Here is a 27,280-nt window from a genome sequence, read left to right as displayed (position 1 = left end):
CATTCTGCGGTATACCTGAAACTAATAGAGGATAATATTGAATGTAAACTGTAATTGGAAAAAAAAATGCTACTTTGCCAGCTGGCAACTGTTTGGCAGAGGTAACTCCAGTCTCTGCCGGGTTCAATGGTTCTATTCCAGTGGTGACATGAACTTTTCTGCATTGTTCTGCTGAATATAGTAAACACACTTAAAGATGAAACTGTACTTGAATTACACATGCAATCTGAAGAGTGGAGGAGTTTTGGTCCAGATAATAGCCCAGGGTTTTCTTCTTCCTTTCTTTTTGTGTAGAGGTCGAGAACTCAGTAATACTGCAGTCCAGGCCAAAACAAACTCTATATGATCTACTACTGACTTCCTTTTAAGTTCCCCTCTTTGCTAGGACTGACTTCCTTTTATTTTACTCCAGCTTGCATTAATCCCAGTTATAGAAGTTTCTTTCCTCTTTCTCTTGCCTTCAACTTCAAACATTTCTTACATAGGAAGCAAGTGACTTTTTTTTTTAAAAGCCTACTTAAAAATAATATAAAGGACACCACGACTTTCAGAATATATTTTGGCAGCTTGCAATTTCAGAGTTCACTTCCGAACAGACAGAGTTAGACGGGGGCCGAGATGCCTACGTGACCACTGTGGTCGTCCTGAGCCAAACCACTTGCTTATCTGATCTCCTTGGGGAATGAGGTGGTTGACACCTACCGTGGTTATTGAACAATTAGCTGCTTTATTTGTCAGAGGCTATATATTCTTTGACCAGTGCTGCCTCTTTTTGTGGGTTTTCACGATGAAAGCTGGGTGTTGACCGATTGCCCAAAGAGATCAGAGCCCGGGCATGCGTGGGCCCAATATTTTTAGCTCAAGTTCACATTTTGTCCTCTCCCCAGCAGCAGTTATTGTCACTGACTTCCAGTTGAAAGAGTGTGCCAGCCAAGCCTACTGACTGAACTGCTGAGGAGCCCCAGCCAAGAGAAGGCAGGATGTGGTTAAAATTGTGCTCTGATCTTATCGCTGGCCTCAGGAAACCTATCAGTAGCTTGGAGATTTTCGGAAAGTGTCTTCTTTCCATCCCACCTTCTCTCCCCTGCAGAAGTTTTACAAACTAGGCTATTAGGACCACTAAAATCACAAAGTGGGATTCCTTCTGGGATCTCGGTATGCTGTCCCGAGTTAGCTCAAGAGGATGTGTTGGGCATCTTGTAACTTTTTGGAGACAAAATAGGTTATGATGCTTCCTTGTGTATGTTTTCTCTCACTTCCAGATTTTTGTCTGTATTATTATTATATTATTGTTACTGTTATTTAAATGGTAGTGAGAAGATGAGGCTCAGAGGCCAAATGATGCTTGAAGCTTTCAAAGGGGCGGGGCAGGGCAGAGTGGGGGTGGAGGCATCAGGAGGTCAGCACTGGGCACCTCCAAGCCCAGGTCCTCCTGATCAATGGGGATCATAATTCTACCTGCCTCATAGCTGCCTCACAGCTGCTGTGAAGAATACTGGAGATGTGTGAGAGTGTTGTGCAAAATTTGACAGATTTGAAAAATTAATATATTTTATCTGTATAGTTCTCAAAGAGCCATTATTAGAGCTTTACGACATCTCTGTAAAGTTAGACTGATTGGCATTAATGTTTCCATTTGACAGATGAGAAAACTGAGGTGCAGCGAGCCGAAATGATTGGCTCAATTTGCTCAAGATCTTAAAATTTATAGAATAGCACTGTCCAGCAGAAACATCGTGCAAGCTATGAACATAAATTGAGCTTTGTTACTAGCCACATGAAAAGAGAAACTGAAATTAATGTTTAAACATTCTATTTAACTCAGTATAGCCCAAGCCTTATTTCAACATGTGGCACTATTCATATTTTAAGTGCTCAATAGTCACATGTTACTAGTGGCTACCATGTTGGACAAGGCAGTATAGAGTATTTAGTAAGCACCTACTAGGAAGATGCCTATATGTAAAACAGAACCTTATAATTGAGAGAATTTGTTTTGTGGAGGCCAAGAAAGTCTTCTTAAAAATATTTTCTTTTTGGGGAGTACTACTTTAAGAACCTATTGGACTGTTCTTTAAATCTGTGAGAAAATTCCTAAAATATATAAAGTTAGCTATTTGGGACTCATTAACCCATATGTGTCTGTCACTCATCTTGTTTCTCAGCCCTCTTAAAAATTCAGATTTTCTTAGTTTTCCGCAAGGATGAAATGATTTCCAGAAAGATCTCACATCCTGGTAGAACCTAGGAAAATTGTCAACTGGAGCTGAGTGATTTTAGTTGGAGAACGATTTTTAAAAAAATCAGTGACAAAAATATAGAGCTGCCTGGGGAATACAATGCCTGTTGGCTGAGATTAATGACAAGATTAATAAATGGATTGCTTGATGAAAAGGTGCAAGAGAACAAAAACCAGTAGAGATTGTGGGGGAGGCTGCTTATTAATGAACTGTCAACCCAAAGAAAGTTCAAGACACTCGCCTGTATTAAATGCAGCAGGCTGGCACTTCTAATAAAAATTGGGGTCCTTCAGGAATTAATTACACTGGCCTTAACAGCAAGAATTCGTGGAATTGAGAAACGTAGTGGCACAGACCAGCACCGGCCGCTGCTGCAAACCGGGAAGCTGCAGGAGAAACTAATCATTTTTTTTTTTCATTGATATGTAGGATATTGTAGTAGCATAATAGCCAGCGAGACATGGGGATGAATGATGGGGTCCAGATATACACTGACTAATGAAACTACACATACTTTGAGATTGAAGTCACTTCTCATTTCATAGGTAAAAATTCCCCCTTCTGGAATCTGATTTTCTCCTTATCCTGTGCACCCGCCACTAAGGAGTTCCAAATAATTTCAGAGTGATTATATGAGACGCAGATAGACTCTACCATGATTTATCAAGCGATGCCAAGAGAGAGCACAGTATTCATTTATGCCGAGGTGCTGTATTTTCCCAGTTTGGTTGGCCTGACAAAACCTTCTCTTAATTAAACTTTGGTGTTGCCTCGGCCCGATGGATGAAGCAACCCAAAGGAATGCCATGACAAGATGGAGATTGTCCAGAATTTGCAATCTGATATCGCACATTAGATACTGAAAGCTTCTTACTCTTTTTTTTTTTTTTTCTTTCACGTCTGCCATGAAGGTAGAGTGGAAATGTTCTTCTGTAGTGTGTTTAGACCAAGGGTTCCCAAACAAACCATCAATCTCTGGGGTTTCAAATTTCATAATTAACCATTTCAGTTCAGGACTAAATTTATTCCTAAATAGGGCTTGGTAATTTAGGAGATGCCTAGTGATTAGTTTATGTGCTCGTTTTTTTTTTAGGAATAAGATAAATAGAAAATAAATGAATAAATAAAAAGTACAACACATGTACTAAAAATGTTTAAAAGAGTTGCACATGCAGAATACTTTGAAGGGATGTATTTCAGGGAATGGATGTGATTGCTCTTCTGTACTGCACTTAGGGTCATGTTTAAAAACACACGAAATAAAGATGTTTGTAAGAGTTGCATGTGCAAAGTGAAAGGGAGAGAACAACTTTTGATTGGTTTACATGATAATGTATTTCTCCTTTCGGGGGGGGGTGTCTTAAAGTAAATGATCAGCCTTTGTTTTCCCTCATCCAACTTTACAGAACTGGGTTGGGGGCTTTTAGAAAAAAGTTCCATTTAATTGTGCCAGGATTGTAAAATTTATAGATAATAATTCCTTTAGCTTCTACATAGAGTTGATCATCCTCTTTCTTTTGCTTGTCACGTCCTTGAGTATTAGACCATCCATCATCCATCACTCTGACATTTCGGGTCCTCATAATCTACATGATACTTATCCCTTTGATTAAAACAACTTAATGGTCTTTTCACGAATAATTAATCTGCTGTCTTTTTACTTTCAGCTCCAGGCTTTTAACTTTAATGTTGAGTTATCCAGTCTGTGTTGCCTTTCAAAGTTTCACTCCCTTTAGCCTCTTCCCTTCAAAGGTTTAATACCTCTTCAGAAACTTCAGTGTTTGCTATACTGAGGGTTTTTTTTTAAAGGCTTCCAAATTACCCTCACATCCTTTCTGCTGTGTGTGAAGTGAATAGCAGTGCAGCAATCAGTGGGATGAAATGAAAATGATTTCGGAATTGTGTGTTCTGTCTTTCTGGAACACATGGAGGCTTTTGCTGTGCTCGAAAGTTAAAACTCCCGTTGCTTGTTGAAGAGACAATTGCACTTTTATTTTTTTGTCGTTATGCGTTTCTAACTCTTATGTTTTTCTAACAGTGACAATTTATACCAGATGACCTCTCAGCTGGAATGCATGACCTGGAATCAGATGAATTTAGGAGCCACATTAAAGGGGTAAGGTTGTCTCTATTCCTTTGCCCTTAAACAGTAACGTCCACCTGTTTGAACCATTTAAAAAATGCTTTATAACTTATGAAAAGAGTCCTGTTTTAGAATAAGCAAAGCTCTTTGTAGAATCAGGATGTTTTCTTCCCACCCCACGTTGGTGGTTTGTGTTCAAGTATTAAATTTTCAGTCATAGAAACGGGATATTTTGGTTTGGAACAAGGGAGTTGAGAATATTGGGAAAACGGAAGATGGCCTTTACTTATTGCGTTTTTAAAAATTCTTCAGAGTTGTGTCCATTTAACCTCTTTTAATGTTTATGTTTCACTAATGATATCACAGATGTTAACTATTACATTCTTTTTATCAAGAAATGCTTTGAGTTGACCAAGTTCAGGGTCTAAATTTATATTTGGGAGATGATGATTTTGAACAATCCGGGATCAAATGCTCTCGTACCTGGTCGCACCAACAGGTTTCTTCACACCTGAAATGCACCCACAGTGGGGAGAACCCAGTGTCAAATATAGGTAGGGGCAGTTTGTAGCACCCGAAAATGAACAAAGGAAAGCAGGTAGGACTTGCTTTCAACAACAACAACAAAAAAACCAAACCCTTGCTTTTAGTTTTTCTAGTAAGTCTGAGTTGATAGTCAGTCGGGTATGACACTCACGAAGCTTCTGTGATACATCAGATGATCTTTTAGGTCACCTCGTCTGATCCTCCTAACAACGTTGTGAAGCCTAGGTACCGTTAGCCTGTTTTCCAGAGAAGTAAATCAAGCTCAGAGAGTTAAGCTCATTCCCGAGGTCACATCAGATGAAGTAGTAGAGCTGGACACCAAGCCCAGATCTGATTCTGCAAGCCCAGGCTCCTTCCAGTCTCCCCGTGGGGCTTCTCACTCCACCTTCGGCTCCAGTGGGATTGGGAACTTAGTTCAGCACTCTTGACTAGACAGCTAGCTTCACATCTCTCTGTGTGTAGTGGCTTCTTATGGGATTCTGGGTTCTGGGGGGGCTTTTAGAGCCATGCATGCTCCATTCCCCACCCCCCCACCTCTCTTCTCTTCTAGAGTTGCTGCTGGGAGCTCCAGCTCAGTGAAATGGACAGAAGGGCAGAGCAAGTGAGTGGACCGTGCGATGATGGCCAATGGCGTAGGCCTTGTTGGCGGTGCCTGGGGGCGATGCAGGGTTTAGGATGGACAAGGGGTGATCAGGGCAGTGAGCGGTGCACAGGGATGGGAAGAGAATCTACCCATCTCTCTCTTTCTGCCTCTTCTTATTTATCGAGGACATGTAATGAACAAAAATGGAGGTGGTGACATTTCTTATACACATACTCCTGCAAAAACAGTTTTTATAATAGAATGATGCTTGGGAATATTTCACAAAACACTAGATTTGAGGCATTACCCATATTCCTGTCAGATCGATCAAATTTTTCAGTCATACTTTGCTTGCATTTTCTCCATTTACCTTTAAATCTCTAAGGGAAAACTTACTTTTTACCCCAAGTCTGTGGCCAGACTTTCTGCAAAGCGTTTTTCACTCCCAAACATCTGTGCCTTCTTCCCCAGTCCTGTAGCTGTACCCGAGGACATTTCTGTAGCAATTTCTTTTGATTTCATGTTCTCTGCTTGGACACAAGAACCATCCTCCCTCTTCTCCTCCTTCTTTCTTTTGCTGGCTCAACCCTGTTTTCTGGATCGTTCTTCAATAGCCTGTAGAGTTGTTTGTCATCTTTTAAGACTTACTGTTAGATCCTCCTCTTTCCCTCCACCCCTGATTTTTTTTTATCCCAATCTCCACAGGTCTCTCTCTCTAGACCTCAAAATAAGAAACTTTCTGTTGATTTGATTTTTTTCTCTCCTCACTTCCATTCGAGGGGCTGCTGATAATTTTAGCACTCCATCTTTCCACCTACTCTCAACCTGTCCTATATTTCTTGGCTTCTTGGTCCCACCCTTCCTTTCTGGGCTTCTTCCTCTCTTCCTCTCTTCGCACCTCTGACTTCAGTAGCTCCCCCTAACCTAAATGCCAGGAATGGAAAACACGTGATTGTGAAGTGCGAATGTTACAGTGTTTAAAAATTTCTTCCGAGTAGAATACAGGGTTTGTTTTTTGCTGGATTACAAAATGACAGATAAGGAATCTTGGCATCTGTTTGAATCTGGGTCTTTCCATGTTGAGGTAATTTTGATATCTTTTAAGGTTGTTAGACATGTGATATGAGTCACTTGCTAGCAAGTCAGAAGCTACATTGTCAGGATGAAGCACAAAGTGTGAACAATTTTTTTCCTCCAAGGCTGTATAAAAAAAAAAAAACTGGAAGAGTTTTTTTCATTGGTCTGGTGTTTACATTTTTTTATTTTTTGGTGCTTACATTTTGCAAAAAGATTTCTGAAATCTAAATGTATTTCTAGAATACTAATTTCTTTCAGAGAGCTGTTATCAAAAAATCAAATGGCCCTAATAGGTTGTCTGACAGAAGAGCAACTCTTGGGAGAGCAGAAAAGGTGTCTAATTTACTAACATCTCTCACACTGGATTTGTCCGTTCAGAACGTAAGTCAGGTCATGTCTGCTTCCATCTGTGAAGTGGACGTTTATCTAAGGATGGATGTTAACATTATTGGGCCCTGTGTGAGTGGCTCTACATAGGTTTCCTCTTTTGATCTTCTGACAATTTTAGGTTTATGGTCACGTCCGTCTTTCAGCTGAGGAGCCTGGATAGATTAAGCCACCTAACCAAGTTCAGGGAGGGAGTCAGTGGCAGAGCCATGTTGGAACTCATTTCTGTCTGACTAGATCTGGGCCCTAGATTGGCCTGTCTTAAGCTTTTTAGATGTGACCACAGTAGAAATACTTTTTACCCTGAGCTCCGGTGTACCCATACAACCCAGACTTTCACAAAAGAGCACTTACCCTTACTCCATGCTCTGCATGCCAGTATTTCCTACTTGACTCCATATAGTTTTTTAAAACAGTGGTGGTGCTGTGTAGATCGACTTCACAAAGCACGCATGAGTCATGACCCACAGGTTGCCCTTCTTTTAGCTCTTACTCCTTAGCTCTCCCTCCAAGCCCATGAACAGCTGAGGGCTGGATTCAACTGACTCTGTTACTCCAGTAGCGAGTTTGGCTTCTCCCCAAAGTGGACATCATCTGGGTAGGTGTCATTATTCTCTGTGATACCGAATTTATTTTCTTTTGCCATGGTATGGAAATACTGTTAATATTGAAAATAGATTTGAGAAGAGATGTTTCATAAGAAAAAGAGAAATTACTGTTTTGGTTTTTTTTGCTTTAGTCCGTAACTAGTGTCGTGACACTATTTGAAATTAGTGGTAAGAAATATCATGGTGACAAGGTAGATATATAACAGGAAAACTGGAGGTTTGACTCATGTTTTGGAGAAGAAAGATAAAATTCCCATGTCGCTCATAAAAATGAGGCATAATCAATTTTTTATTAAAAGATCATGTACTTCAGACTAACCCCCACTAAATATCTGTTCATGTCTTCTTTCCTTGAAAATGTTACTTTTGTAAAAAAAAAAAAAAAAAAAGCATAGGCTTGTTTCCTCCTGTCCTAAGAAGTCCACAGAGACAGCGTTCATTAGAAGTCAGGGAGCGGTGAGAGTCTAATGGGCGGGGTTGAGAGTTTAGGGAGAGTGTAGGGAAGACGGGATGAAAACATGATACAACGGGGAGGAGAGGATACTCTTGCCACTGATTTACTCTCGTCTCCTTCTCCCTTTACTCATTTTCTCATCTCTGTGTGCCTATTGAGACCAGAATTGTTTTTATGACCTCGAATGGGAGAATATTGCATTTCAATTTTAAGTCAAAGGGAAGACAGTTTATGGAACCACTCTTACCTCTGACCCTTTACCTCACCCACAAACAAGTGAAATTAGATTTTTAAAGTGGGTCACTGAAAGAAAAAATTGCTGGGGACCCTTTCTAAGTATTTGTCCACCTTTACGAATCATTCTGTTTACGGTGCCTTGCGCTGTCTGCTTTTTATTTCTTTGGGGGGGGGAGGAGAAACATTTTCTATGTTCCTAATGGCTGCTGATTTTTTTAAGGCTGCTCACCAGCCTTGGCTACTCTGTTAGCCTCTGTTTTGTCTCTCCTGAAGAAAATATCCTGCAAAATGGAGAAACACATCAACCTTGACCGTGGTCCAAGTTATTAAAACAAGGAAGAAGTTATTCTCTGGGGACGTGGGTAGGGGAGTGGGAAATCGAACACAATAGAAATGTTAAAGGAGTGCTGAGCAAAATGAATGTCCCTCTGCTGGTCCAAGAAGTTCACAGGCTGCTGGGAACACACAGTATTTGACCTGTGGATGCTTGAAAGGAAAAACGAAAGACTCGTGAAGAGTGATGTATGGTGCAAACAAAGCTGCGCGGTTAGGTAGGGCCAAGGTTGTCGAATCTGGAGAAAATCCCCGCTAGACATGGCCTCATCCCTGAGCACCGGTGCCAAAACAGATAGCTGTCTTCTCTGGCGGGAATTCCAATACACAGCCCAGCACCTTCCCTCTCGGGCTCATGAACATAAGGTACTCGTCCGAGAGATTTACTTCTTGAAAATACATAGTCTGCTTTTAAGTGACTCCTGGAGCTTGAGATGCGAAAGCAAAGGTGGAGAGAAGTGGCTCTGTGAACATCAGCATTCCTGAGCATGCCCCCCGCCTCCACCCCCAGCACAACTGTTAAGTTCTCCTTCTAAATAAATGGTTACATTGATGCCTTGGAAGGAGCAGTTCTTCGCCTTGGATTGGCCTTGGCTAGGGGCTGTTAGCCACAGTGTAGAACAGAGCACTGGACTCCTGGGCTTGCGGAGCAGAGGTGGAGGTTCTGAGTTGAAGCCAGGCCCCTGTTCCTCTCAGAGTGGGCTAAATCATTTGTTACCTTGTCTGCGCTTCTCACTGCCCCTCACTGCCCCGCTGCCCGTCGTCCTCCTCCCTGATTGTTCACCTTCCCCACCTGTTTCTCCTTAGGCACATATTCTTTGATGTATCACATTTAACTTTTAAATTACCTATGTGATATGTATACATCATAGAGCAGTTAGAAAATACAAATATGTAGCAGTGAAACTACTATTATTTTGCATCTGCCTTGAGACCTTTTTCTCTGTATACATATATGTTTTGTAACATTTTCTGTTTTTATGACAGGTGGTTGGCTTCCACTTAGATGGAATTCAGCAAACGTGTAGCTATTGGTTATTCCAATGTTCTGCCTCAACCTTCATGACAGCATTGCCTTTTTGAAAATATTGTCACCCTCTTAAAAATACTTTACATAAAAAATATATGGGGCTTTATAGACTTACTGTCACCACACTATGCTTTTAACTGTTTTATTTAAAAGCAAGGAATTATTTTGTTCTTGTCAAAGCGAGGAAGAGTGACAGGTTTGCTCAGATCAGGAGAAGAAAGGGGCTAGGTAGGAAAGATAGAAAGGGAGGGTGGGGGTGGAGGGCCAACCTGGAAGTGAGGCACATAGTGGACTCAAGGTCAGGAGGGGAGGTGGGGTGAGTTAGGACTCCAGTCTCCTGATAAAGGTGTGTGTGTGTGTGTGTGTGTGTGTGTGTGTGTGTGTGTTGGAGGGGAATAGCATGTAGCTCATGAGTGGAGGACATCTTGCATGAACCAAAGGAGTATTTGGACCTTTCGTGTCTGTGACCCCATTTTAGTTCCTTGTGAGACCTTCTACTTAGCATTTATCTTCCTCTCTGTCATCTACCCAAGAAAAAAAAGAATGATCATCTAGCTAGAAAAACATTGATAGGGAAGCTATATTAATTAAAAGTCATCCAAATAAATGTTTCTCTGAAATAAGGGTTACTATATATTTTAGTGTTTTTTCCCTACTAAAAGCAAACAAGGTAATTTATTCTGGCTTTATTTATTAATAATACTTCATTTTAAAGACAAAGCCACTGATATAGTGTTCTTAAGGCTAAGATGGTGACTTCATAAAAAAATGAAAACTTTTTCCCTTTGATTATAAAAGTAACACAGACTTACTATTTAAAAAAAAAATTCAGACAGTATCAAAACATTATAAAGGAAAAAAGAAAAGTTATCTGTTATCTCTCTACCCAGAAATAATTTTTAAAAACATATTAGGGTATGTCTTTATCTGCAGGGAAAAAAATCTGGAAACATTTACCAATCTAGTAACTGGAGTTGCCTCAGGAAAGTTTAGAGAAAAAAGGCCTGACAGAGATGGACAAAGAGATCTTAGCAGCAGATGAACTGGACCGTACTTTCATGCAATTTAGCTGCAAATCGGAGCAAAGAAATGGGGTTCTAGCTTAATGGGGACAGAGCAGAGGGAGAAGGTGGTTTGCTTTATTATATTTAGAAGGAAGTACCCTTGTGTTTGTTTTCTCATGAGAATGATCAAGAAGAGGCAAAATAAAATAAAGTAAAAAACCTCCAACTGATGATGGGAGGGGATAGAATTGCTGGAACAATGAATGTCCTTGAGAGAGAAGAGGCTCTGTGAGCAAGTGTGAGGTAGTTAGCTAGGAATTGGGATAGTTTATCTAGTAACAGTATTGATTTACAAGGGTTGTTTTTTTTTTTTGTATTTTTCTGAAGCCGGAAATGGGGAGAGACAGACAGACTCCCACATGTGCCCGACCGGGATCCACCCGGCACGCCCACCAGGGGCGACGTTCTGCTCACCAGGGGGCGATTCTCTGCCCCTCCGGGGCATCGCTCTGCCGCGACCAGAGCCACTCTAGCACCTGGGGCAGAGGCCAAGGAGCCATCCCCAGCGCCCGGGCCATCTTTGCTCCATTGGAGCCTTGGCTGCGGGAGGAGAAGAGAGAGAGACAGAGAGGAAGGAGGGGGTGGGGGTGGAGAAGCAAATGGGCGCTTCTCCTATGTGCCCTGGCCGGGAATCGAACCCGGGTCCCCCACACGCCAGACCGACGCTCTACCACTGAGCCAACCGGCCAGGGCCCAAGGGTTTTTTTTTTTATTTAAAAAGATATTAACCCTTTCCTAGTCATATTTACTGCAAATATTTCCTCTGGTTTGTGTTTTAACTGTTAATAGTTTTTCCTGTCAGGAATTTTTATTTATGTGTAAATATTATTAGTTCCTTTGTTTTTTGTTACATATATTTTCACCTTTATTGAGATACAGTTGATATATAATGTTATATAAGTTTAAAATGTACACATGTTGCATATTGCAAAGTGATGATCACAGTAGTGGTTTGCAAAATGATTATCACAATAGTAGTTAGGTAATATCTCTGTCACTTCATCTCATGCATAGAATGGTAACTGTAGTCAACAATAAATACTGTATTATATACTTGAAAGTTGCTAAGAGAGTAAATCTTAAACGTTCTCACTACACACACATACACACACATACACAGTAATTCTATTATGTATTTTCTATGAGTGCTTTTGAATAATAATGGCTGAGTAGAGTTTCTATTTTATAGTTTCAAATGTTTGGCTTTTATATCATACTTAAGGAGATATTCCCATCCCAGGATTTTTTTTGAAAAGTTTACTTATTTATTGGTATATTTTTTTGATTTGTTTTTTATATTTGGCAGTTGTATTTCACCTTGATTTGTTTCTCACTGATTAACTAGTATGCTCAAACTATTTTAAATAATCCATCTTTTTCTCATTGTTTTCTATCAACTCTTGGATCATATAAAATTCCTTGGATCCATTTCTAGACTCTTTTCTCTTCTTTTAATCAGTCTGGCTCTTGTTGCCAAGTATCAGACTGGTTTGTTTGTTTGTTTTTTTGCTATAATTTTATAGTCTGTTTAAATATCTGATAGTTCCTTACCATTGTACTTTTTAAAAAAACTATTTATAGCTATTATCTCTTGTTTATTCTGAGATGAACTTTAGATTCATTTGGTTAATTTCAAAGAAAGTGTTTATCTGTGACAAGGCACCATATTCATGTGAGATGTTAATACTATAATAGAGGAAACTGTATGTGGGCATATGGAAACTTTGTATTATCTTAGAAACTTTTCTGTAAATCTAAAATCATTCTAAAATAACAAGTTTATTTCTTAAAGTCTTAATTAGAATTTTGAATGGATTGCATCAAGTTTAAAAATTAATTTTGGAGAAGGTGGACTTTTGAAAAAAATTTAATCCTTTCTTGGTTATTTCTCAACATTTGTTTTCAAGTGTTATGTTGTGTCAGATGACTGTATTTAAAATTTCTTCCTTTTTAAGATTTTTAACAACAATGCCTCTGACCTCAAAGTCTCTTTGAGAGTGTGATGCATTACAAGTTTTTTGTTTGTTTCTTTCTTTCTTTACTTTTGTTTGTTTGATTTGTTTTATTGCATTGCTAACACCAGTTTGGAGGGTGGGCCTACAGAAAAGATGATTGTGCACACAGCTTTCCTACCTACAAGCCTCCATTTCAGCTGGAGAAGCAGGAGAAATCTTAGTCTTAAGAGCTCTGTGCATGATTGAGGGCATCTTTCTTTCTTTTTTTTTATAATTTTATTTTTTTAATGGGGTGACATCAATAAATCAGGATACATATATTCAAAGATAACAAGTCCAGGTTATCTTGTCGTTCAATTATGTTGCATACCCACCACCCAAAGTCAGATTGGAGGACATCTTTCTGATTCAAGAATGTGTGAGCAGGCTGGGTGAGAGCCTTTGGGAGTCCAGGATGAAAAGATTCTGTTCCCTCTTAACGTGTAAAATACAGGATTCACCTGTCATGTGAATTTGGGGCCTTCATTCTGGTCATAGAGCAAAGCATTGAGGATATTGAACTCAGTGAGTTAGATAAAATCGAGATTTTGATGAACTAGGACCTCAATATCAAACTGCGTGTAAGAGGTGATCCAGATATTTCTTATATGGTCTGATGAGGTGCTCTATGAGAGTGTGGGTTCCTATGTGTGTATGTGTTGAAGGAGGAAGGAAAGTCATGCCTAAAAATATTCTTCCGAATAGTAGGGGTCAGTAAATAGTGTGTATTTTTTTTTGGATTATGTTCTCCCCAATCTGTTGTGACAAACTGGATTTAAAATATCTTTTAGCTCTGCTCTGAGTGTGAAATAAAAAGAAAAAGGTCAGTTGGAGGAAGTTTATGTACCATTTCAATGGTGAGGAAAGCTTGATGGTTCATAAGGGCTGATTTATACAAGCATTTTTGTCAGGCCATTAACCATTCTGCCTATGTCCCCTATTAAATAGTTGCTAATGACTGTGCTGCATGGGAAGTGGAGACATATGAGCTATGACTATAAGGAAACTTTCAGAAGAGGAATATAAATAAATTTTAGTAATGCTTGCATGGTTGGAACAAGTGGGCATCTTCCAAAGGACAACACTTTGAAGGGACCAGTATTTATTTATAAATAGCGTGTATTGCTATATTTGTTGAAGAAATAAATCCAGTTGCCTTTAAATAACTGTTAGATTACATAATAATCAGGACCTTTAGATTACATATTAATCAGGAATTTTCCTGTAGAAGGGGACAGAATCCCAATTGTAACTAGCATAGGTCAAAGGAGGAATTTAGCAGCTTAGTGTACTGCGTTTAATTAAATTTTTTGATTTTTATTTTTAGAGAGAGAGAGAGAGAGAGAGAAAGAAACATCAATTTGTTGTTCCACCTATTTGTGCATTCATTGGTTGACTCCTGTATGTGCCCTGACCCAGGATTGAACCCACAACCTTGGCATGTTGGGACAATACTCTAAACCAGGGGTAGTCAACCTTTTTATACCTTTTTATGCCCACTTTTGTATCTCTGTTAGTAGTAAAATTTTTTATACCTTTTTATACCTTTTTATGCCCACTTTCGTATCTGTTAGTAGTAAAATTTTCTAACCGCCCATCGGTTCCACAGTAATGGTGATTTATAAAGTAAGGAAGTAACTTTATAAAATTTATAAAGCAGAGTTACAGTAAGTTAAAGCATATAATAATAATTACTTACCATGTACTTTATGTCAGATTTTCACTGTTTGGCAGAATAAATCTTTTTAAAACAACTTACTATAGTTAAATCTATCTTTTTATTTATACTTTGGTTGCTCCACTATCACCCACCATGAAAGCTGGAATGCCTACTAGTGGGCGATAGAGACCAGGTTGATTACCACTGCTCTAAACCAACTGAGCTGCAGGGCAAAGGCCAGTGTATTGTGTTGAAAAAAACCCCATGTCTGGATTCAGCAGTTCAGACAATGTCATTAGAACACTTTCATTGTCTCTTGTCTCTGCTCTTCTCTGTGCTGGCTGCCTTCTCAGGCAGGCTGTCTCTATTGAGGCAAAAAGAGCTCAAGGAGAAGGTCTCTCTTTTTGCTGATGGTTCTACTCCAGCAAAAGACTCAGGGAAGGCCAAGTCTGATTGGCCTGGATCGGGTCATGTGGCTACAGAATGCAGTGATCTGATTGGCCAAGCCCTAAGCAAGTACTCCTCCCTGGAGCCTGAGGGTGGAATTAATGAGGGGTGGTTCCCTGAAAGGAAAAGTGGATTGTGTTATCAGAGGAAGGTGGTCAAAGCAAGAGAGACCCAATAATGTGAAAAGTCAGGATTAGTGAAAGTGGGGTGAATCCTCTCCTCCAGATCAGATGTGGAGGTGAATGCCATAGAGATGTATGAAACTGGAATAAAAAATGAATGAAGGATGGAGTTGATGGGGGAGCCTTCTTTGCAGTGCCCATGGGAAAAGTAAAGTACAATAGTTAGAATTATTATCATTGTGTGTCTTTAAATTAAAATTGACACAAAATAGTATATTGTTTCTGTTAAAGTAAAAAAAAAAAGCATAGTTTTCTTGAGGTCTGAACTGAACTGAAACACCTAAGTGCAGAGGGAAGGTGAATTTTTTTAAGTAAAAAAATAAACGATTCTTTTCTGTGGACTACAATTCTGGGGAAATTTTATACCTTTGATTTATCAGATTATAGGCATTATTTATGTTTTTTTAAACTCAATTACATTTAAGTTGAGTGTTTTATTTTTAGGTTCTACTTTCTGTACTAGATTAGGGTAAGAAACTTCATCTTTTGCCCTTTTTCTTTATTTTCTCAGGAGAGAATAATCTTTCAGTTTGTAATATATCATTGATTTGTCATCGTCCTACTATAAAAGATTAAATTACACAAAGAGAATGACTAGATGGCATTGCTGACAATATTTGTGCAGAATTGTGAATTTTATTTGAATATTGGCCTTAGCTTATCATACTCAAACAGAGAATAAAATAACCTGCATGTTGAACTGCACCAGGTGGCCCCCAGCTCTGAATATGTGCTGAAGGACAATCCATTATCCACTCATTTCTCCAAGTAAGAGCTTATCCATGGATATGAAAGTGAGCTTTAAAATTACTGTGGCTACAGGGAAATTATATTTTCACTCACTAAAGCTTTAAACGTAAGCATTCTTGTATGACCACTGAGGTTTCATAGAGGAAGTTCTTGCTTTTGGGCCTCACGTCTTCTAGGACTGATTAGTTCAAGTCCGACTACCTCTGGCACATCCTTATGTACGGTGAGTGTTTGTGCAGAGACTTACTGTTTTGTTGGTTTTGTTATATTTTGTTTGTTGTTCTCTCTCAAGTCTGTTTTTTATTCTGTAACTGTCCTTCCCGCCCTCTACCCATCTTGTTCCTCCATCTCTGGATTTGTTGATGATAGCTTCCTCTTACAATCTTATAACACTGGGCGTCCATCTATTTGTGCTTCCTGTATTCAGAGAGTTAGATCTAAAAGCTTCAATAGATTATACAGGTTGATCTAGAGGCTTGATTAAATTTGGTTTCTTTTATTTTGGCAATAATAATCGAGGGATGGTGGTGTGTCCAGCCTCATCTCCAAGCACACTTCCTTAACATGGTTTTTCATTGATCGTTCCCCTCAGACAGGTGTGATAATTCTCCAAGCTTGCAGCAAAGGGTATTTTCCAAATGAAAAGGAATCAAGCACTTACACATCTCAGATGTCAGCCTCTGTATCAGGAGGAGAGAGAGAAGAGGGAATGATGGGTAAATTCCAATTTTTTTTTTTTTGAGACACAAGAGTTCCCAGGTGCTTTCCTTCAATCTGATAATCTCTGCAGAGGTGAGAAGACAGAGGTGGAGATGGGGGGTTGCCCACCTGGCCAGTGACAAGGGGTGAAGAGAGAAATCACAGGCTAAGGTTTTTGAATATTCATATGAAATGTTAATTGTCTTCAAAATGCTCTTTTTTCCCCCCCTCATTTTTTTTTGAACCTCTTCTGTTGATAAGGGATTTCAGGGCGGCTCTGGTTTTCCTCATCTGTAAAACCTCAATTCCTTTTTATTAATCTTTTTGTGCCTGTGGAATATCAAAATTAATCATTTCTAAAGAAGCTACTCTTCAAACGTTAAGTTTGTTCTGGGCCAAACAAACCTCAGTGTACAAGATTTTAGCATGAAGCAGGCTCATAATTTGTGTTATATGAGGAACATTTTTCTCCCTTTGCAAACTTTCTAAGGACAAGTGATTATGTATTTTAAAACCATCTAGGAAAAGCCTACATTCTCAGAACACAAGTTTATGCATTGTAAAGCTGTTTAAGAAAATGTACAGTCCACTCCCACTGCCAGAAATAAAGTCACAAGGAGTATTCTCCTGCTTATTTTCCCAGTTAGGTAGAAAGAATGAAAAAAAAATTGTGCTCAGTTTTAACTGTTTTATCCCACCTAAGCAAACTATTTCCATCGGTGTGCCTCACACATTCTTTACACCAAATAAATATTGCGCTTCAGAATAGAAGATGAAGTGCCCTGAAGATTGAATATTTTGAACTCGTCCCTCCTCATTGCTCCTACTCTTATTCCACTTCCACTGCATTTGAAAAAAACTCTCAACAGGCTTAATTTCATTCACAATCTGCGAGAAAACAGCCAGGAATCATTCAGATGTCAGGGTGATAGACGTGAACCCAGGATGGATTGCGTCACCAGAATTGTGTCCCTAGTTTTGAAAGAAGGAACGCTGAGCTGACCTGCCCTCCAGCCCCGCCTCTGCCACACGCCATGTGTCTGCCTTTGGGCAGATAACTCAGATACTGAGGTTAAGTCTCTCCTTAACCCTCAGTATTCTTTGCTGTAAAATGGAGGATAATACTAGTAGGTAATGGTTAATGTACTGAGGGCGTGCTATACACCCAGCATTGTGCTTTCCTTACTTCATTTCATCTGAATCCTGTAAGAGTCTGATGGGGATGAAGGATGGGGCTGCTTTTCTAATTTTACTGGAAGTGGAAGCCAAGGGGAAGTTAAGTCATTTGCCTCAGGTGCTACACCTTAATGGCTCCTAGGGTTGTGCTGAGGATAAAAACTGTAGATGTTATAGATCGCAATCATCAGGCTTGTAAGAAGCATACAAGGAATAAGTTTTTGATTGCTGGTCACCTATGCTCGTTGACCTGAACATTTCGTTGGGATAAGGTTGCTGAGTGATACTAAGCTTTCACCCCCCTATACAGCTGGCCTCTTTGATTTTCAAACAGATCTGTGAGATAGGTTATTAGCTTCATTTTACAGATGATGAGACGTGTAGAGGATTCGCCCGTGACCACGGAGCAAAGAAATGATAGAAGTGGTTCCGGAACACGGGCCTTCAGGTGAGGGAACCGTGTTCCTGTGGACTAGTCTTTCAGATGAACTTGGAGAGAACATGCTTGTAAGAAACTGAATAAACTGGTTCCCTCAGTGTGGTGGGATGAGTAACAACCCTCAGAGATACCCAGGGCCTTACCCCTGGAGCCTGCGAATCTTGTTTTATTTGGCTACAGGGATTTTTGCCTCTCAAGTTAAGGGTCTTGAGGTGGGGAGATTATCCTGGTGGGCCCTAAATGTAATGTGGCCTTTTTTTTTTTTTTGAGAGTGAGAGAGAGGGGATGTTTTGTATGACAGTGATTCTACAAATTTTCAATTATTTGACCGAATTTAAAACTCATGTGATCTCATATAAAAATGCAGATGCCTGACTTTTCTTGGTGAATGGAGAGATATGTAGTCCCAGGATCACACTTACTGACAGTACCTGGTGGGTTGAGCCGAGTCCTGGTTAGATCCTCGGGGTGGAAGCTGGGGTGGCCAGGGGGGGCTGTCCCTCTCAGATCAGTGCCATTTCGCTCCCCAGGGCTGCCTTCATTTATTTTTCTTACTTACTTGGCCCCTGTAGGCATGTTTGAGTTTGTGACTGCTTTAAAAAAAAAAAAAGAACCAACTTTATACTCAGACCAGTTTAACATAGACATAAAACAATTTTGCCCCTTGGCTAATAATCTGGAAATTCAGGAAGAATAAGAGAGGTGACAAGAGAGTTAAGACAGGTGAATGTCTCAGTTTTCAAGTAGTAAAAAAAAAAAAAAAAGACAGTGAATTCTGGAAACCAAAGAGCAGTGAGGTTAGCCTGAATTCTTGGGAAAGCTACTCGGCCAGGTCTTTGGGAGCATGTGGGAAAGAGGACGATCATTAGGAACTAAAGTACGATAACCACACAGAAGGCAATGCTCAGGTCTGTGTCTTTTTGTGGTGGAATTACTAGCATAATGACTCTTGATTGCAAAAAAAAATTTGCTCGTTATTTTTGATGTCCTTGTGGGCAAGATAGGGAATTATGGGCTAAATACTTGAATGAATGATTTGTACCTAGTTGCACAACAAAACCAGGAGGGCTGTCTCAAGTATGCTTACCAAGCTGGTGAGGGATTTCTAGTGGCTGGAAGGGAGAGGCAGTCACACTGCGCTGAGCCTCCTTCCCCAAATCTCCACGTGCCACCACCAGACCCACCAGCCTACTGGCTCTTCTCTGAACCATAGTTGCCCTCATTCCACCTCTCGGTAAATCCCTGATGACCTTGGCCAAGGAGTCATCAAATCTCCTTTCCCTGTCATTCAGCTGGTCAAGTATCTTATCTGTCAAAGAGAAATTTACTAGGTAATACAACGGAAAACCATGAAAACGTTTTATAAAGCACCAGTTTCCTAAGACAGTCCAGCCTTACTCAGGCTTACACGTGCCTTGTTGTGCACAGTGCCAGGGGTCCTGTACTTTCTTTCTCAGTATCTGGGTTTAAGGTGGATCAAACCACTATATGTGTTTGTACCCTAACGGAGATATGGGTCTCTCAGTTGGTTGGTCAGTGGGATTCACACTCTGCTCTAAAACCTTCTTTCTTGTATCAGCTCCATGAATGATAACTCCCTCATCTCTGGGTCAAAATGAATTTTTACCCCACAGCTCTCCAAGGCTCTGTGATTCCTTTATTTGGAAGGTGTGTGTTTGGTTCCAGAAATCTCTTTATTAGGCTGGTAGCTCCTTGCCCTTCCTGGAAGGCCTATGGCTCCAGACCTCTAGAAACCCTAATTTTTATTTGATTCATCCACAGTATAGTAACTGAAAGGTTTTTTTTTTTGTATTTTGTATTTTTTTTTTGTATTTTTTTTCTGAAGCTGGAAATAGGGAGAGACAGTCAGACAGACTCCCGCATGCGCCCAACCGGGATCCACCTGGCACGCCCACCAGGGGCGACACTCTGCCCACCAGGGGGCAATGCTCTGCCCCTCCAGGGCGTCGCTCTGCCGTGACCAGAGCCACTCTAGCGCCTGGGGCAGAGGCCAAGGAGCCATCCCCAGCGCCCGGGCCATCTTTGCTCCAATGGAGCCTTGGCTGCGGGAGGGGAAGAGAGAAACAGAGAGGAAGGAGGGGGGTGGAGAAGCAAATGGGCGCTTCTCCTGTGTGCCCTGGCCAGGAATCGAACCCGGGTCCCCCGCATGCCAGGCCGACGCTCTACCACTGAGCCAACTGGCCAGGGCCGTAACTGAAAGTTTTTAAGGCTGGTCTCCCTTGAGGTAAAGCTTGGTTTCACTTGACCATCTTAAGTCACCGGCTTCCTGAGCCTCGCTGTCTCGGGTTAATTCCTGCTGATGACTTCTGCTCTGTTGGACTGGACCCCCACACATGACGAGGTTCTCTATGATGCCTTCCCTCCAGGAGCCCCTGAAGAAACCTAGAATTCTATCACTCTCCAAATACCAGAGAACAAGTTATACATACTATAAACCTACTAGTTCTTAACAACAGAGGGAAGATCTTTTCCTCTTATGAAAACAGGAAAGCTGCTTTCAAATGTAGAGATAACATGAAACAGGAATGAAAGCAAATGTTTGGAAGTCAAATCAAGAGTCGAAAAGATTTCAACAGTTGGAAGTGGAATTTGTAGTCCTGAATTGTAGCTTTAAAAAGTCACGTCATAAAAAAAAAGTCACATCTTTGGGCTCAAGGTTGGAGGTACCTGCCTTAATTGCAGTTTATACTGGAGTCAGGGTTGTAGATGGAGATTGTACTGGACTGAGGAAGACCTCTTTGACCTGAGTGCTAAGAAGTGATGTGCTCTTAGGTGTGTTAATCACGTTACTCTGTCCAGATTAAGGGGGGAAGCCCCGGACCCTTTGTCCAGGAATTGAGCCCTGGCAGCCTATGGGCCTAATGCATTGTACGGTGTCTGACTAGCATACTGATTTTAAAAAATTTTGAATGAAAACCCTTTGAATAAGGCATGTACTCTTCAGTCTTAGGCATTGACGTAATTTCCCTGATTCTAAAGGCTGTTGTGTTTGTGGATGATTCCCCTTTCCCACTCCTCTATAGAAATACTCTTCTGGGGCACAGGGGTCCATCCTGAGCCCAGACTTTGGGAGGCACTTAACAAAATGAAGAGGATCAAAAGAGGAAGATCCAGCTAGTAAAGGAATTAGACACCAATTCATGTTGTCCTAGTTGGGCGAACCACAGTTCTGTAGCTGGAAAGCTGTCTTTAGATATCTGAAAGATTGTCACATGGAAGAGGGTTAGATTCAGTCCCTCTCATGGAACACTCACAGACTATGCACCTTACTTCAGTCACTGAGTTGAGGGAATACAGAGAGGAGCAGGTTGGTCTCTGCCCTCAAGGCCAAGTTTTCCACAGACCAGAGGAAATACACAGGGACGGCTATAAAACAGTAATACCCACTTCATGGTTCTTCTGAAGACAGAAACGAAGAGGCCGATTTCAGCTTGGCTTACAAACCCTTTTCCTAACAATAAAAACTTTCCCCAAATAGAATGGGCTGCCTTGAAAACTCGTCACTAGTCATATTGTCCAACTGTTGAGGATGAGCTAGAGGAGCTCTGAATGGGAGTTGCAGTAAATGACTTTTTCACCTGTTAATGTCTGGTTCCAAGATCATTGACTTGCCTTCCTTTCTTATCTAGAGAGAATTGTCACCGAGCCCACGGTTGTACTCGGTGTCCTGGGCAGACCGCACTGGGAATAGTGTTAGGTTGTAAGGTTTCCACAGTGTGGAGTTGCATTGTGTGTCTGTCTTCTGTAGACACAGGAGCCAATAGGCAGGGCCCGGCTGTCTTTCTTATTCATGGAGCTGGTTGAAGAATCCAGTGGCATATTTTGCAGATATGATCTTGTTGCTGGTGGCTTCTTTTGTTTTTTTGGCTGGTATCTGGCCATGAGTATCATGTTGTTCCCACTGAGTGGCACAACACTTCATTTCCTGGGACGAGTATCCTGAGTAATGTCTGTTTCCCGTGGCCCCTACTCTCCAGGGACCTGGAAACAGCCAGGAATCAGCTGCCAAGACAGGAGAGTCCTCATTCTTCTCCTTTGAGGGCAGAACTTCAAAATGCATATTTCTGTTGCTCTGACCCCAGAGATTCCTCAGCCCTAGAAAATGTGTAAGTCGCATTTGGGCTGCACACAGAAAGCTAAGCCAAGCAAAGCCAGCATCTCTTCACAGCCTTTGAGGTGAAGTATTCTGGCAACAGCGCTCTTTCCCTGTCCTCTTTCTGCTACCCCATCGCCATTGTCATCAACTCTCACTTCCCAACTGTCTATATAACTGCAAGGAACACAGACAGGGCCTCTTTTTCTTGGCAAGCACATGCGAAGGTTCAGAAAGGCAGATACTATCTGGGTTTGGCAGGTCTTTCCAGTTTTTGCATGTTTGACCCTGGTTTAGCTCTTTGGGACATTTCCCTCCAGATATGTCAGAAATCTCCTGAAAGATGTGGAAACAAGGTGTATGCAGCAGGTTAGGGGGAGCAAACTGCCGCTCACCTCCCCCCGACCGCTAGCGCTGCTCCGTGCAAAGAAGACAGGCCTTTACAAAGAGCTCTGAGCCAGGACTAACTGTGAAAGCCCACAGCTGCTGTGGCCGCAGGGTGTGTGGACTCGGCTGTCGTCCTGGCAGACATTCTCCCCTTCCAGGAATTCTCTCCCTGGGTGAGGGAGACTTGAGCCTGCTCCACGCTGTCCCCACACCTTCAGATGGAGCAGGCTCATCAGCCAAGCTACCTGCCTCTCACACCGGGACCCCTGGAATCTCTAGAGTAACAACAGTCAGAGGGTGGAGGTCTCAGCCCTGACAGCCAGTTAATAGCACCTTGAGGCTTAAAAAAAGGCTGGTGCATGGACCACATTCTCCAGAGGTAAGTTTTTTAAAGTTACAGGTTTCATATAGCATATAGCTCCCTCATTTGCAGTAGACAAGTCCATAGTTTTCATGTAGTCAAGAGGTGTATGACAATTACCCCAGTCTTAGAACATTCTCTGTAGTCTGTTTCCATTTCTCTCTAGTCTTCCCAGTCCTGGGCACCTCAACTTTACCAATCTACTTTCTGTCTCTAATTCTGCCTATTCTGGACATTCGTATGAATGGAACCCCACCATAGGTGGTCCTTTGTGACTGACCCCTCTCACTTAGTATAATGTTAGCAAAGTTCATCTACCTTTTCACATACCAGTATTTCATTCTTTTTAATTGCCAAGTAATATTCCATTTTATGAATATACTATATTTTGTGTACCCACTCCTCAACTGAGGGACATTTGGGTTGATCTCACATTTCGGCTAGGATGAATAAATGCTGCTCATAAACAGTGTGTGCAAGTTTTTGTGTAAACATATGATTCATTTCTCCTGGGAATATACCTAGAAAGGGGAATTCCTGGGTCATATGATGGCCTCATATCTGACCTTACGGGGAACTGCTAGGCATTTTCCAAAGGAGCTGCCCCATTTCACAGAGGTATTTCATTAAAGCTCTCCATGATGATTTTAGATGTGACTCTAAGGTGCCGCCCATGTGGAAAGAACCCTTACTCTGCCTCATTTCGAAGTAAAACAACTAAAAAACAGACATCAGCTTTGTCCCGAAGGAGCAAATACCTTTAGAACAGAACATCCAGCCCTTCCAAGGGTTCTTTTCAACATCTCACACCCCTCAGCTTCCACTAGGAGTCCAAGTTTGCCTGAGCGTCGACTAGGGGATGAGCCAGTCTAATGCTGGAGGAAGATTATCCAGTGTCCACCTTTGGCACGCGTTGGTGGCAAAGAGTTTAAGTTGATCTGGAAAGTGGATCTATCTGTAGGTTAAGTGGAGCAGGGCTACAGATGTGTAACCTTCACTTCTGAGGATGTGACATCTCTTCTTATGTCATCACTTTCTTGGTGCTATCTGGTAAAAACGGAGTCATGAGGTGCTGACAACCATCCATTGCACGTGATGTGAACTTGAGGCATCTGCTCATTCCTGAGATACTTGCAGCTGTCAGCCCTGCCATCTAGACAGTAAATAAGGTGCTAGGGATGAACTCCTGCCACTGTGGCTCTTCCCAGCTTGTCTGAGCGAGGTGCAGACCCAGACGGTGCAGTGCGTCTGCGAGAATCTGAGCATGAGGGAGGGCTGCGTTGTGGTGAGACCAGGACTGAGCAGTCCCGTCCTTCACAAAACCCTGCTTCCAAAGTAGCCCCAGTGGAGGGGGAGGCAAAACCCAACTCTTGTTCTGTGAGCTATTAAAAACATTTCTTCTGCTGCAGATACACATTTCCAAATGGTGCCTGTGGGCCAACCTGAGCTTTGTTCTCTCTTCTTTGTGTTTGCAGCCATGGCACGGGGTATGAGAGCGATAACCACACCACGCCCATCCTCTGTGGCGCCCAGTACAGAATACACACCCACGGTGTCTTCAGGGGCATTCAGGTGAGTACCTCGGGGCCCCGGTGGGAGTTGGACTTCACAGCCTCTTTCTCTCCCGAATGCCCTCTCACTTCCTTGCTGATGGCCATTAGACCCTAGCAAGTCTGTTCCTCATTCTGTTCTCCTGTGTCAGTAGGGACCCCTCCTCTTTCACGGGGACAGGTAAGGCAGTCTCCTCTTCTCCAGAAGCCAGTGTGAAGGCGGCTGCTTTCCTGTCTCAGGCCGAGAGGCTTTCTGCCAAATTCCATGTTCCTTTCTCGTGGTTTCATTCACCTTCTCTGTGGTGGGCTGCACCACGCTCGTATTTGGGGCTAAATGGGCTTGAATCAATGAATTGCTCTTGATGTCTAAGAAGAGTTGGTCTGCACTGTAAAGGCCCAAAGGTAGACTCTATCTTGCCAAGTGTCATGAATAATAACAGCACCGCCTGTGGCTGGCCACATTCTATATGCCAGGCATTATGCTAAGTTTTATACATCACCTTTTTAGAAAAATGTACTTAATTTTTTTATAGCAATGTTAGGTTTAACGAAAAATTGTGCAGAAAATACAGAGTTCTCATATCTTCCCTCTCCTCCCTCAGAACTGGTTCCAGGTTTTCACGTAAAACGTGACGTGCTCTTTGGCCTTGAGGATTCAGCCCCCCGCCCCAAGGCACTGGCACTGCTCACGTATATGTCTCATTGATCCTGAGGGAGGAATGGAGTCTTCCTCACTGTTTTCCTCTAGCTCTTCCTCACAAAGGCTTGACAGCACACATACTCATGCTCACCAGATAAAGCGGATCAACAAAACGCCCAGTGAAGGACGTGCTTTCTGGGGTCACTACTAACGGATTGCACTGGCTATGTGGGGCTTTCTGGTGTGTTCAGCTTTCTCTTTCACAGACAGAACCCCCAAATCTCAGGGGCTCCTCTGCCTTGTCACTTACTCACATATGGAAGGTCTGGCCAGTTTGGAGTTAATCTAGTATCCTGCGTGTCTCTTTAAGAAGGACTTGCCCTGCAGATTGGGCCCCCAGCCATGTGGCCATGTGTCTGGGTGGAGGCAGTGAATGAACTCTGGGACCTGGGACTTCCACACCTCACTGCATCGAGTGGAGAAGCTGAGAGGCAGGATGGATTTGGAGCTCTTCCAGTCCTCAGCACTTCTTTTCCAGATACTCTGGTCAGCGACCCCAAACAGACGTGAAGGACTGGTACTGGCTGATCAGTAGTGCTGACATGAGAGCACTGCACTGGGGAATGTGCTGATCTGTTATCCATTAGTGATGTCTGCTGTAGCCATCTAGTGTGTGGAGGGGTGTGGTTAGGCCTCATATCCACCCTTCCTTCTTTGGGTATATTCCAATGCTCACTTTCCCTTGAGACCGACATGCATGTTCACGTGCAGCTTAAAGCCTCCGTTTCTCTTACACTCTGCTTACAGGATGTGCGGCGTGTCCCTGGAGTAGCCCCAACCCTTGTCCGGTCGGCATCCGAGACTAGTGAGAAACGCCCCTTCATGTGTGCTTACCCGGGCTGCAATAAGAGATATTTTAAGCTGTCCCACTTACAGATGCACAGCCGGAAGCACACTGGTAAGTGTGTCCACCATCCAGCCGTGGTTCCGGTGGCCTCTGGGCTGGGGTGGTCCCGGAGTCCTGCTTCTCGTTCTCACACGGCCGAAGACACAGGAGATTCCTGGGATGGAAAGTAAGCACTACTTTGAGAAGTCTGGCACAGGTGATAGAAAAAGGCTGCTGGGCCATTTTGCACTCTGGTCGTCTCCCCTTTAATAAAGAAGTCAGTAAACTGTCTTCAGGAAGGGCGGTGTGGAGCGGTGGGAAGAGAATTACACAGAATCAAAGAGCCTTGCGCTTGAATTGTGGCTACATCACCAAGTGGCGAGACCTAGAGCAAGTACTTAGTTAGCCTCTCTCTTTGAACTTCATTTGTTTTATGTGAAAAATGGAGATGATAATATCTACCTTATGCAATTGTTAACACCAGATTCAATTCTAATATTAGGTTGACTTAAACAAGTAAGAGGTATGAACCACCTCGTGCAGTACCCTCTGTCGGGAGGTCTGAATGAATGATAGTGTTACTGTCAGAATACTTTTAACATCTCTAAAGAGAGAGGAGCTAGCCCAGGAGTTCGGTGATCAGACGATTCTGGGACTTGATAGGTGAGGTTATCCTAACGTTAGGAAGAAATGGTCCAAGGAAACACATAACTGCTTGGGTTAATAATAACTAACCAGATGAGAATGGGAAAATGGATTGTAGGTTTAATTTTTGTTTTCAATCTTAAAAAAAGAGAGAGGTAGTGATACTGTATTTGATGATGCGTTGGGGGAAACTAGATTTTCTCACCGGCAAGGGGTCTGCTTCTGGAAAAGAGAATCGGCCTCATCTGGCTATTGGCCACCTTGCGTGTGAACAACAGTTTCAGGAATGTTTGCCCTTGGCCTGTGGGCCCTGGGTGGGAGTGAGGTGGGTCTCCCCTCCAGGGAAACAGTGGGACGTGCAGGCTTCCCCACGGGGCAGCGGGCGCCATTCTCTCCACAGGGCAAGGACAGCTTTGTTGTGACCACCGCCATTATTATTGTGTTGTTGCTGCTGACTTGCCTTGAGGAATGTAATCCTGGATTAAACCTGACTGCACTCAGTAGACCACTTGTTTTGAGGCTAAAGATGAGAGAGCCAGTGGCATGTTCGATTTTTACGTATTTCCCTAAGCGGGCTCATTTGGAAAGTACGTGTTAAGGTGACAAGGACAATGGTAGAGTCAAATTCTGCCTGGAAAAATGCGAGAGAATACAGGAGGTCCTTGGTCACAACAGTCTCGACTTATGACGTTTTGAGTTTATGACACT

General features: G+C 42.1%; 1 protein-coding gene across 4 annotated transcripts in view; it reads left to right on the top strand.

Moving 5' to 3' along the window:
• Window positions 1-27,280, top strand: part of WT1 (WT1 transcription factor) — a 48,717-nt gene that overhangs the window by 14,319 nt on the left and 7,118 nt on the right. For 2 of the 4 annotated variants that reach the window (XM_066253878.1, XM_066253877.1), the window contains exons 4-7: window positions 4,279-4,356; window positions 5,420-5,470; window positions 24,327-24,423; window positions 25,849-25,999. In XM_066253878.1, the coding sequence (XP_066109975.1) occupies window positions 4,279-4,356; window positions 5,420-5,470; window positions 24,327-24,423; window positions 25,849-25,999 (377 nt within the window). The remainder of the gene's footprint in view (window positions 1-4,278; window positions 4,357-5,419; window positions 5,471-24,326; window positions 24,424-25,848; window positions 26,000-27,280) is intronic. The other 2 variants (XM_066253880.1, XM_066253879.1) reach the window with 1 other exon arrangement.

This window comes from Saccopteryx bilineata, chromosome 1 (assembly GCF_036850765.1).
Source record: "Saccopteryx bilineata isolate mSacBil1 chromosome 1, mSacBil1_pri_phased_curated, whole genome shotgun sequence".
NCBI classification, from domain to species: domain Eukaryota; kingdom Metazoa; phylum Chordata; class Mammalia; order Chiroptera; family Emballonuridae; genus Saccopteryx; species Saccopteryx bilineata.
This window is presented reverse-complemented; position numbering and strand designations above follow the sequence as displayed.